Genomic DNA, 12,825 nt, shown 5'->3' with positions numbered 1-12,825 from the left:
TTTAGCCTAACCAAAAGAAGGCTGAGAGGAGATATGATTGCTCTCGCTAAACATATCAGAGGGATAAATACCACTGAGGGAGAAGAATTATTTAAGCTAAGTACCAATGTGGACACAAGAACAAATGGATAAAAACTGGCCATCAGGAAGTTTAGACTTGAAATTAGACAAAGGTTTCTAACCATCAGAGGAGTGAAGTTCTGGAACAGCCTTCTAAGGGAAGCAGTGGGGGCAAAAGATATATCTGGCTTCAAGACTGAGCTTGATAAGTTTATGGAAGGGATGATATGATGGGATAGCCTAGTTTTGGCAATTAATTGATCTTCATCTGTTAGCAGCAGATATGCCCAATAGCCTGTGATGGGATCTTAGATAGGGTGGGATCTGAGTTACTACAGAGAATTCTTTCCTGGGTCTCTGGCTGGTGAGTCTTGCCCACGTACTCAGGGTTTAGCTGATCACCATATTTGGGGTTGGGAATTAATTTTCCTTCAGAGCAGACTGGCAGAGGCCCTGGGGTTTTTCGTCTTCCTCTGCAGCGTGGGGCACGGGTCACTTGCTAGAGGATTCTCTGCACCTTGAAGTCTTCAAACCACGAGTTGAGGACTTCAATAGCTCAGACATAGGTGAGAGGTTTTTTGCAGGAGTGGGTGGATGAGATTCTGTGGTCTGCGTTGTGCAGGAGGTCAGACTAGATGATCATAATGGTCCCTTCTGACCTTAAAGTTTATGATTCTGTGAATTGGAATTTGCTCTCATTTGGCAGAGATGTATCTTTTACAATTTAAATTTCCAAAACATAAAGCTAGCCAATGATTTAATGTTTTCTAGACTTAGCTTGAGCTTATGGTATAGTTAAGATCAGGTGTGAAAGTAAGGCGCTATAGGCCAGTACGGCATAATGGTAAAAAGCGGCTGCCGAAGGAGCAAAAAAGGGGCAGCAGCTTTATACCGTGGCAGCATTTTATCGTCCCTGCCCCTTTTGCCCCCCAGGCTGCCAACGGGGAGGTGGGTGGGTGGGGTGGGGAAGGAGCAGCTGCCCCGGCTTCGGTGATTTAAAATGGCTCAGGGCTCTGGCTGCTGCTGCAGTAGCAGCAGCAGCGGCTGGAGCCCCGGGCCCTTTAAATCGCCGCTGGAGCCCCGGGTGGCGTGGACCAGACAGCCTGGAAGGGCTGGCTGGGGGACGCTGACCCCTCCAGCCCCGCCCCTTCTGCCAGAGGCCCCGCCCCTTTGGGGGGGGCCGGAACTGGCCCCGTACCGGTAAATTTTCAATTTTACTTTCACCCCTGGTTAAGATAAACTTTTAGCAAGTTTGTCAGAGCTGCTCTCTCTGGGAGGTTCTATTGCAGGCTCTCACTCTCTCTGGAATTCTACATCAAGTGAACGTGAATTATAAGCCATTACTGTTAATATTCACATTTCCATAGCAAATTAATACTTCAGTAGCTAAGAAAATTGCAGGAGTCCTTTCAAAGCACATGGACATACAGAGTGCACTCAAGAGAGAGAGAGATACTTATGTAACAAGACACACCAGTGGAAGTTTAAAACCAACAGATGTAAAAAAGCTAAGAGGGTCTTCCTGGCTCTTAGAAGATAACTATAGGTACCCAGGACCTCTCTGAAAAGAAGAGGATCATACAAAAAGTGGTATAGCAAAGCATTCACTTTAGTACAGAACTGGCAAGTTTCTTAGGATTCACACCAGGTTCACTTAGATTTCTTAGGTTCCTACCAGTTTTAAATCCCAAGCAAACATCAGGAGTTACAAATCCTGCCTGACTTCTGATGACTTCAGTTCACCACGGTGAACCAAATCTAGTGGATTTTCGTACAGCCCTTTCTGATAACTTTCATAGCCATGAAGACTATCAGGCACTCAGCATAAGTAGCTTGAGAAGACAAAAAGCTGGCAGCAACAATAGTATAGAAAACGTCATGGAAATTTCACTACCACTATTGCTGCAAAAGAGGTTCTCTGGGTAGGAAATGTCTCACCCTGTTGTCATAGACCTTCTTGAGCGCTTCGTAACGGATGGATCCCTGAAAGATCACTCCTTGGAAGGTGTTGCTTTTGTCACTGGCCACAAGCTCCACGCAGACCATCTCTCCTTCCCCCACGGTCATGTCACTGAACACCTACCATTGCATCCAAGGAAACAAAACACAAAGGAAAAGCTGTAGTGATTAGATACTTCAGATATAGCTCAAGTGTGTTCAGGATCCATGGTTTTACTTCAGCCCATTGTACAGACAGAGGCCACTTGGAAAATTCAGATTAGATCTGTGTTTCCAATACCCAGAAAGTTTGGGGTGTTAAGGTGCAACCCAGGAACCTCTTAATGCCAACTGGTAATGGGGTATGGAGGAGTTACAGAAAACTCATGAGTTTCAAGTGTACATTCTAGTTTACCACAGAATGTCATGTGAGGTCTCAAATGAAAGCCGGTGTCACGCTGGTCATTAATACTGTTGTGAAATGTATGTACAGATACTATATAAGGAGTTATGTCTATATACTGAAAATGTTTGTAAAGTCTGTATCAAGGGATCAGCCACTAACAAAGATGAAAAACCAGTTTTCCTCCAGACAGGAGGTAAGAAACGCACATCTCTCTGTTGTACCGTAAATTATGTACCGTTAAACACAATGGTTGCCCGTTTACATATGAAGTCAAATATTAAAGACGTAAGCTCAACAGGAAAGGAGCACACAGGAAAAAACAAGGCCCAGGGGGTTATCCTGTCTATGAGCAAAGATAATGATGTCTGGGGTATTTCTAGAAGGCAAAGAAAATACCCCTTTCATCCTGCACCTAGGAAGTAAACAGATTTCATGAATGCAAACATGCTAACAGGGTCTCAGCCAACCTCAGTTGAAAACTCTGAAGAGGACTTTGGATGAGATAAACTGCTTTGGAGAGGAGAATAACCTGTTAGTCAAGTTTAGTTACGAGAAAGCATGTTATGATTTTGTTTTATATTTATCCATTTGTTTCCAATATCCTTACTCACTATATCCTGAATCTCTAGTCTTTGATAATAAACTTATTTTTGTTTTCATTGCAAATATATCTCCGTGCTGTGGTGCCAAGCGAAGTGCTGGTCTGGAGCTGAATTCTACAAGCTGGTGTGTACTGTTCCTTTGGGAAGAGCAGGCCTGGTAATTCTGTGAGTGTTCAGTGGATGAGGGGCTGGACACTCCAGGGAACACCCGGAGAGGGCTCAGGCGTTGGTGTGTGCCTTTCGTTACACTGCACAGAGGGAGCAAGGCCTGGAACGTAGTGCTCATGTTGCCAGAGGCTGGTGGATTCAGGGAGCTGGTTCACAGCAGGCACAGACAAAGCTGCCTCAACACTAAGGGCAGGTGGTGGTGAGGTGCCTCACTAACCCTGGGTACCCCTGGGGTGTGTCACATCAGATTAATGTTTCTGGGAAAAAATCATGGCTTTGCCCAGCTGGCTGGACCATGGTTGGGGGCTCCACGAAGACTAATTACGTAAACTGTTGCCTTGTGGCGCAGGGCAGAGATATATGGGTGGAGATATATCAAGTTGGACAAACAATAGGAAAGGGAGATTACAGGACAAAAATGAGGAAAATGTTCTGCTCTAACAGACCCACCTCTTCAAAGTTATCGATCATGAAGAATATGTTAGGGTAGCTGATCTTTGATTCCTCTCCTTTGCTGTCCATTGGGTGTTTGCTTGGAGACGCAAATACTTGCTGGAAGAAATTCTGAAGATGTTATCTACCTTATTTCTTCAACATATGTACAATTATGAATACTTAAAAACAACTCCATAGTAAAACATGGCAGAACTGGCGAAGGGCATATTATAGGGGAATTTCACCTTCCTTTAACCCTGTGGTTCTCAAACTTCTTTGTGTCTGTAGTAGCTTATGCCCCTCCCGTCTCCACCCCACACCATGCCACCCTTATGTCTATGCTGCTGCAGACCCCTGATCTAGACCATCCCTGACAGGTGTTTGTCTTCTTTCATCTTAAAAATCTCCATTGATGGAGATTCCACAACCTCCTTAGGCAATTTATTCCAGTGCTTAACCACCCTGACAGGAAGTTTTTCCTAATGTCCAACCTAAAACGCCACTGCTGCAATTTAAGCCCATTGCTTCTTGTCCTTATTTTATATCTGTGCTGTTGATTTTTGGCCTCTGTGGAGACTTGACCTTTTAATAGGATCAAGTCTCTTCTCCTTGCCTACAGCCCCCAGTGCTACAATCTCTCCCGGCTGCCTTTTGGTTCTGTCCTCTTCTGGGTTTGATACCCTGATACTTTTAGGGCGATCTTCAGATTTGATCACAGTTGGATTTACATCAAAAAGAGAGACACCCAACAAACAAAGACGCTGAGAGGCACTGGAGTGGGGTTTTTCTTGGATTTTAAGCCAACCTCAAAAAACCATTCTGAGAAATTAAATGAGCTCTGCTGTGGGATGTAACTATTAGAAAACGTCACTTCATGAAGATGGATGGAGGCATCTCCTTTGTGAAGCAGCTTCATAGACCACAACTTGAGACTCGCTGCCCTGTTTTTTATACAGTTCTTAGGGGTGTTGAAGTTTGGGTGCAAAATGTTTGTCCTTGAAGCCTCAACAATAGTAGGATCCTCTCACCTGAGATTTCTTTTTGTGAATGTGAATATCCCCTCCATCTGAGCGAGTGCAGACAGCACAGGTGACCACATAGTCCAGCTGAAACAGATGACAGAGGTGTCATTTGGTGGTGGGGATGGGGAAAACAGACATTCAGAGCTAAGTATCAGTGCACAAAACAGAAAACACACAAAACAGAGTGTCAAAATGAAACACATAGGTTGTTTTTTTGCTTTCTTTAATTGCCCAAATGCCTCAAACTACATTGTAGACCAGAGTTGGTTTTGAAACCCCTATAACCATGAGTAGTCTGTGTGACTAAAGTGAGCATCAGAAGAGGAAGAGGTTCTTGTGACCTTCTGCAGGATGAGGTTCAGATAGACGCTCTCCTCCCAATCGATGTCTGGGTCACCCAGGCCAGGAAGCTTCTTAGAATCCCTACGGTAAACTTCAACTTCAACCTGCTGATAGAAAACAAGACATCCTGGGTAAACATTATATACAACACCCATTCGTGTGCACACATCTGCATTATACTTTGAACCTCTGCTTTGAAATTTGCTGCCTTGTTTGTCTGCCAGAGTCTGGATTTGTTGACCCTTAGTCACCAGGCAAAGCCAGCTCTTCTTGCAGGCTTTTTCTGGGGTTGCAGGTAAGGGATGAATGTAGAATAGGGAATGTGGGAGAGATAGCAGTTGCCTGCAATAGCAAGGGACTGGACTAGATGACCCAGGAGATACACTGAAGTGCTATTTTCTAATGCTTTTATAGTTCTGAGAATTTGGAAGGGATTTTAGTTTTGGACATTGGTCTCATTTATTTATTGTACAAGTAAAGTTTACGTGTGTGCCTAGAGCTTTGGCTAGTCATATTTTAACCAAACACATAAATAAGATACTCACAAAAAAGGGATAGGATAATGGCACCATGTAAGTGAAATATGTCAGCAAATTAACGCATAATGTAATCTAATGGTTGTTGTTTGGAATGATGGGGGCAGCAGTAGGAATCCTAAATGAAAGGCATCTGACGGGGTAGAGATACCTTTATTCCAGTGGATTTGAAAGTGCTTTGTAAGGAATCACTTCACCCACTAGTGAAACACCTTTGGGGTGCACTGTATCAACTCTGTAGCAATTCTGCATACAATGGACAGAAAGCAAAGAGGAATACTGTATGCATTTGAAATCACAAGGGAAACGTAGGCAGAATGTAATTATACAAACTAGAATTTGGCCAGCACACACCTCTTTATTCATGCAAAAAGTGCTAGGAGATCTTTACTGACCATATTACTTGCAATTGGGTTTTTCATCTCACCCAGAGAGAGACCCTCCAGCACAGTATCATCTATTACCATTTGGGGCGCAGTTTCAGTACTGACTCTGAAAAATGAGTATCTACTACATCACTTCCTATAGTCCCTGGGTTTTCCTTAGAGGTTTCCCACCAAGTACTGGCTCTGCTTACCATTAGGGATCTGTCAAGATCACAAGTCTGAACTCAAACATAAAGCAAAACCCACACCAATGAAACTACAGGTGATGACAATGAGAACAATGGCCTAGATATGAAGATTAAAACCTGAATGGTGCACATGTATTATTTATAAAATGATGACTGTGTTTGGCACAGTACCAATATGTTGAATTTGCAGTGTAGTTGGATCTATCAGATGGCATATATTAAAAATAATCTGATGGGGAACATGACCAATAGACCTGAATACATACAATATCTCCGAAGAAGCTATTCAGGTCTGTTATGTAAATATTTGTTTATATGTTTGCAAGCTATTATTTGACAGAACACCAAAATAGCTGAAAAGAATCTATTCCTTACTACAAAAGGGTGAGTGTCCAGAAAATGCCAAATGGTATGGTACAGCTAAGAAGCGCCCACTCATGCACCTTTATTTTGTTTTCATTGGGGCAAGAGGAGAACCACTGAGTTTTAAAAAACAAAAACAGAACGCAAAAAAAAAAAAAAAAAAAGCCAGAATAGGAGAGTAAACCACAAGACAAACACCCCAGAAAATATGATCCAGCACTATGTTAATTCTAAACATAACTCAAATCCTCTGAAAAGAACAATGCTAGAAAGAAGGCTGACATATACAGAAGAAAGGAAATGAGGTAGCAGAGTGTTTCAGAGCAGGCAACAAAAATCAAAATCAAGATATCCTAAGGTCTGAAAGAACAATTTTATGTTACTAAAACAAAACATTATTCTGTAAATCAGCTTTCACAGGAGATACATCTCAGAATCCTTCATAGAATTATATAGTGCCAGACCATAAACTGATCATTTTTTTTCCATGGGAGATTTTCAAAGAGGAGAAAGTCAGTGAGGTAGAAAGGTTCATAAAGAACATTCCTGATGGTAGGAGAGACATGGGAGAAACTCCTGGTACCAGCAGTGTCAAGAGTGTGGGAAGGCTAGAACAGGAGGAATTGCCATAGTAGACCAGGCCAGCCGTCTAGTAGAAAATGCTAGAATGGCCAGTACTATATGCTTCAGAGGAAGGCATAAGAATCACCATAAACTGGCAGTCATGGAACAACCTGCATCATAGAGGAATTTTTTTTTTCCTAAAGCTTGTCAGTTGGTTTATGTCCTGAAGAATGAGCATACCCCATATGAATTTATCATCATTATAAACACCTTTCAAAAAGGATTTCCTTAAATGGCTAATCCCTTTTTAAAATCCTACTAAGCTCCTGGCCTCCAATATTTCTAGTGGCAATGAGTTCCAAAGATTAATTGTGAGTTGCAGATAGGAGGCTGCAACAAGAAAAAGAAAGGAAAAGAGTAAAATGCAAAGCAGTATTTTAATATATATCCACTCCAGCATGAAACTAAGGATGGCTGCACATTTGTACACTCGGAGTTCCAAGTTAGACACATTCTATGAGCATAGAGGTAGGATGTTCACAGGGCTACACAATTTGACAAACTTCCCCTTGGGAAAATGGAAAGTGTCCACCTGACTCAAGGAAGGAAGCAATGAGGTCACGGTGGGCTGACTATGCAGGGGAAGACAGATCAAGCAGTACAGGTTCCTATAAGACATTAGGTTAGTTGACTCTCCCATACATAGTCCTATTCTTACACAGTGCCATAGAATCAGAACGTAATTGTCTCTCAGCAACAAAGTTCAAAGCTCATTTCACAAAAGTCATCAGAATGTTCATGTTTTTTGATCAAAGTGTTGCAATATACCTTTGAAAAATGATTCATGCTTTATAGTATTTATATTCAATAACTACATTCATTGCACCTAAATTCTATTCTGCTTTCACATATTCCCTTCCCCATGTCCCTTAACTTATAGAAGTGGAGAAGAAGATAAAGGGGATTCTAATCAGCTCTGATACCTTTTCCTGTATACTCATTTATAAGATGATTTTGTGAGAAGTAACACATATGGTTGAGGACACTGCATCTCAGTGAATTACTTGCCATGGTCCTTTACTTTAGTGTCACTATCCCCAAAAGAAAATGTATTTAGGGAAATCAGAACACAATTTTGGCTGGGTAATAACTAACACTATACAGAGCTCTAGGTTTGACCGTGAAAGCCACCCAATAGCACATGGGCAGAAGGACAATGTCTCCCCAAAAGCAGAGAAAGCAATCATCATGGGCAAGAGCTGAGGAACACCCACTAATCTGTCTAAGGAAAGATACAAGTGAACGACTTAATGTTTTCTATTATGCTGGGGTAGTTCATCTCCAGCTGACATGTAGGGGATTTATGCTTCTGATCCTATTGATGTTACAGGGCACCTCCAGGGAAATAGCAGGAGAATGAACCAGCTCTAATGGCACTTTTCTGGTGATTACAGTAAGCGACTGAAATTCCCAAAAGTGCCTAGAGATTTTGGGTGCCTTGAATTTTGTCCGCCCAACTTGAGACACTTTAACAGGGGCCTGACTCGCACAAAGTAATAAAGCTGGTCCAACTGGTGGCCTGTGGGCCGAATCCAGCCCACAAGATGATTCCATCCATCCCCAAATGTGTCTGCCCCCACAGCAGACCCACTCTACAAAATGGTGTACGCCACATGGTGTGACCTTGCACGCACCATATGAGCGAAATCACATTGCATGGAGGATGCCGTTTTTCTCTGTACGTGGCCCATGTATGCGCCATACAATTACCCATGTGGCCTACATCACTGAGAAGGTTGGACCATCCTCCTCCTCATTAACGTGTCTCAGTTTGGGCACCCAAAATCACTAGGCACATCTGGAAATACTGGCCACTCTCTTATAACCACCTTATGAATTCTACACATTTTTCTCTATTTTTATTTAGTTTCCAAAATCTACTTTCAAAAACCAGTAAAAATGATCCTGTAAGACTTCTTGAAGTAAAGTAGTCCCTTGGGACCCTGTATCCCTTGTAAATTCTGTGGCTCCAGAAGTAATCCTAGCTCTCTGTGCAACTGGGGACCGGTAGGTGAGAAAATGATAGTGGGAACTGAACGTCACCACCGAACAATGGGTGTTTGATACTTCATGTGTGATAATAAATCCAGTTCCTGTTGGACAAATAAACACATTACCACTTGGCCCCCAGTGCTTGAAGTCTCAGCTGAGAAGCCAAGGATGCAAGAACAAATAGTGTTGTTTTCATTCAAGTCATACACAAAATTTATATGATCAGCCAACAGGGAGTTCATAAAAAAAAAAAAGGTATCTAAGTAAACTGACATTCTGGCATACAGTGCTTAAACATCCTGGCACCCAAGCTTTCGCAGCTTAGTAGATGTTAATGACTATTGTTTAAAACAACAAATTCTATAAGAGATCTAAGCTCCTTGGCACATTGTCCTTTAAAGCTGATCCGTGGACTAAAGGGATCCAAAAATCAACATCAGAAAGTCCTTAATGGATTAGTTTTCTCATTCATCTTCCTGGCTTTGTCTGCAAATACCACGAAAAAAGCTGCAAAATATCAAAAAACCCCAAACCTAAACCCCTACCACTTTATCTAGTCAGCAAATGGGCAGAAGGCAAGTGTCAATAAAACAAAGTGAACAATATGTTAGAATCTACTTCAAAATTATCATCAAGGGTCTTAATTTCTACCCCAAAAGAATCAGAATAAAGGCCCAACAGTGACCACTTATATTTTTAAAGTGAGAGTTTAGCACTGCGCTAAAGGCTCGAGGGACTGACAGTGTGGGAAACCAAAGGCTGACATTTTATTCACCAACATAACCTTATGCACTGAGAAATATCATCAAGCAGTGGGATTGCTGCAAAACCTCTCCAGGCCCCTGGTTCATTATAAAACTACTACAATAGAACCTCGAAGATACAAACACCAGAGTTACAAACTGACCAGTCAACCAGACACCACCTGGAACTGGAAATAAGCAATCAGGCAAAAGGGGAGACCAAAAAACCCCCAATCCAATGCCCAGCAAATTCTGTACTGTGCCTATATTGCATCTTAAAGGTAGGCACATCTGGGCTGCCTGTCCCCACTCCCATCCCCTTACTTGCCACCTGGGGATGGGGGCAGTCACTTACAGGTAGGAGGTAAAGACACTGAGTTTCACAGGCACAGCTGTCAGCCCCCGAGCAGCAGTGGCCCTGGGGGTCTGCACAACTTTCCTGTAAGCCACGGCCGTGCAGTTCCCTCCTTCTTCCCCCCGGGAGGGAGATAAGCTTGCATGCTCAGTCCGAGCCCGGGAAAGAAACTTCATAAGCTCCTGCTGGAGCCTGGCCTGCAGTGAGAGCTGCTGGAACCCAAGCTCCTACCTGACAATGTGCCCTGGAGAAGCAGCTCAATTTTAAAGGGCCACACAGCCTGCACCGCATGCCAACTGACATCACGGTGCCCCAGAGTGTCTCACTCATCACCCTGGCAGCCAGGGGGTTAGAACCAGCTGCCTGTCCCCACCCCTACTTGTTGGGCAGCCACTTACAGGTAGGAGGTGAAAACGCTGAAGTTCGCAGGCACAGCTGTGAGCCCTGCTCCAAGCAGTCCGCCCTGAGAAGCATCCCATAACGTCTTGTTCAGAGTTATGAACAACCTCCATTCTTGAGGTGTTTGTAACTCTGAGGTTCTATTGTATATGGATTTATGTAGGTTACTGTTGCCAACTCCCATGATTTTATTGCGAACCTCATGATATTTGTTTTTTTCTTTAAGCCATAGCTCCAAGAGACATGTAAATACATGAGAATCTCAGCTTTCATTTTAAAAAACAAAAATGTGTGTCTAGCCCTGTTGGTTGTGGAAAAAAGCTAGAAAATGTGACCCGAAGGCTCACGAACTAGAAGGCAAATAAGAACCCAAAATGTATTTTTAAAAAAGTCAATCCCAAGATATTAGAAAGTTGAAGTTTGCAATACTGTGATGGATGGTGAGAATATTCTTCAAAAGTGTATTATAACAGGACAACTCTTGGACCCTGTTGGATTTTCACTAGCATACTTCCTTTCTTAGGAAGACTCATGTACACCAGACCTTGGATCTACTTTCAGCTCTAATATTGACTTGTTGGACATCACAGAGGGTTTGTCTTACACAGGGTCACTTAGAACCATGTAGACAACCCGTGACTGTGCACAGACCATCAGAAAACAGCTGGGGGGAGAGAAGACAGTGGGGCACAAGAGAGGTAAAATAGGGTGTAGTGAGCCACCTATATTGTTCTTCCATTTTATCAGTCTCTTTCTAGGAATGAGGTATCCATAGGTCAATACTATATTTCAGATGCAGTCACTCCATCACAGTGCAGAGAAAGTATTCTGATCAACAATGGGATGCTTCTATACACTGAACCAAAAGTTGGTGTCAAACTTTGTTTTGGTCTAGTATGCCATTTGATGGCAATGCAGCCAACATTTTTAAACTTGGATGCCCAAAGTGACACAACCCACACCCACAGGTAGGCACCCAAATAAACTGTCCAGTTTGTGCTGAGCCCACAATACTAGATGCAACAGGCTGTTGACATACATTGTCCATTTATAACTTTAAGATTGAAAACTCCTAGATTTAGGATTTTACTACCAATTTTTGTTAAATTACTTTTTTGAGGGGGGAGTGGAGGGAGAGATAAGGAAGCTGTTATACTTTCCAATGTGAGAAGTCTTTTTAGCTGACTTCACAACATTAACATGCTTCAAAAAACTTAGGTCCTGATCCAGCAGTGCAATTAAGCATCTGCTTAACTTTAAGCACATGTACAAACAGTGCTTAAAGTAGTCTGAAAAAAGTGTGTGTGGGGGGGTGTCTATCAATCTGGGAGTAGGAACTTTTGTAAAACAGTGCTTAAAGTGTATCTCTCAGTGACCCACACCAATTTTTATTATTTGTCCCCTCTTCTACACACACTGTAAGCACTATGTGCAGACCCATTGAAGTCAATATGCTTAGCTGAACTGGGGTCCAAAAGCATCCCTTTTCCATTAAGTAGCTTCCTGTGTAGCACAGTATCACTGAGTGAATCAGCAACCTGTCAAAAAGTAATGAGCTGTTTCACAGTCTGTAGGCAAACACACACAGATCCATAAACAGCCCACTGGAAGCAACTGTTTTCCAGGACACATCATGCCTTCATCCCACTAGCAGTTTTGCACAAGTAAGATTCAACCTATGTGGTACTTACAGCTTTTGTATCAGATTCAGGAATAATCAATGCATATTATCTTTTACACACCATGATGCATATAGCTATAAATCAGGACCACGAAGCAACATTACATTTTACCAGTCTTTAATCTAGCACAGAGCCAGATATTTCATTTACAAGAACAAAAGAAAGACCTCTTAAAAAATTATGGAGATATTTAAGAACAACAAAAATGTGCTGGTAAATGCTGACAGGATATATCAAGCACGGTCAAATATGCTTTATGGACATAACTACAGTGGTCTGCCCTTCAAACCCGAGCAGAACATTACATCCCCTTTGCTTTTGTCTCTAATTCCTTTGTTTTCTTACATTTTCCTATATATTTCTTGCAAGTAACCTGAAAAAAAAACAAATAAAAAAAGCGCCAGTGCTTGAATTTGTTCTCAAAATCAATTTAGCCCAAATATAGGATCATCACACCTAGGCAGGGCATTTGTCCTGTTTTGATCCAGAAAATCCTGCTTTTCTAAGGTTTTCCCCCCCATCTGGTACTAAGACAAAACCAGACATGGTTTTGTCCGGTATTGGATGGGGAAGGGTGGGGTGTT

The 12,825-nt window shown here is 42.4% G+C and overlaps 1 protein-coding gene across 4 annotated transcripts in view; it reads right to left on the bottom strand.

Moving 5' to 3' along the window:
- KIAA0930 (KIAA0930 ortholog) overlaps positions 1–12,825 on the bottom strand; it is a 139,675-nt gene that overhangs the window by 17,853 nt on the left and 108,997 nt on the right. For 3 of the 4 annotated variants that reach the window (XM_073316071.2, XM_073316111.2, XM_073316090.2), the window contains 4 exons: positions 4,973–5,080; positions 4,638–4,715; positions 3,625–3,726; positions 1,999–2,139 (listed from right to left, as the gene is read on the bottom strand). In XM_073316071.2, coding sequence (XP_073172172.1) covers positions 1,999–2,139; positions 3,625–3,726; positions 4,638–4,715; positions 4,973–5,080 — 429 coding nt within the window. The remainder of the gene's footprint in view (positions 1–1,998; positions 2,140–3,624; positions 3,727–4,637; positions 4,716–4,972; positions 5,081–12,825) is intronic. The other variant, XM_073316079.2, reaches the window with a different exon arrangement.

The sequence above is a fragment of the Lepidochelys kempii genome, chromosome 1 (genome assembly GCF_965140285.1).
Source record: "Lepidochelys kempii isolate rLepKem1 chromosome 1, rLepKem1.hap1, whole genome shotgun sequence".
NCBI lineage: Eukaryota > Metazoa > Chordata > Testudines > Cheloniidae > Lepidochelys > Lepidochelys kempii.
Note: the sequence above shows the minus strand (reverse complement) of the source record. Positions and strands in the feature narration are given on the sequence as shown.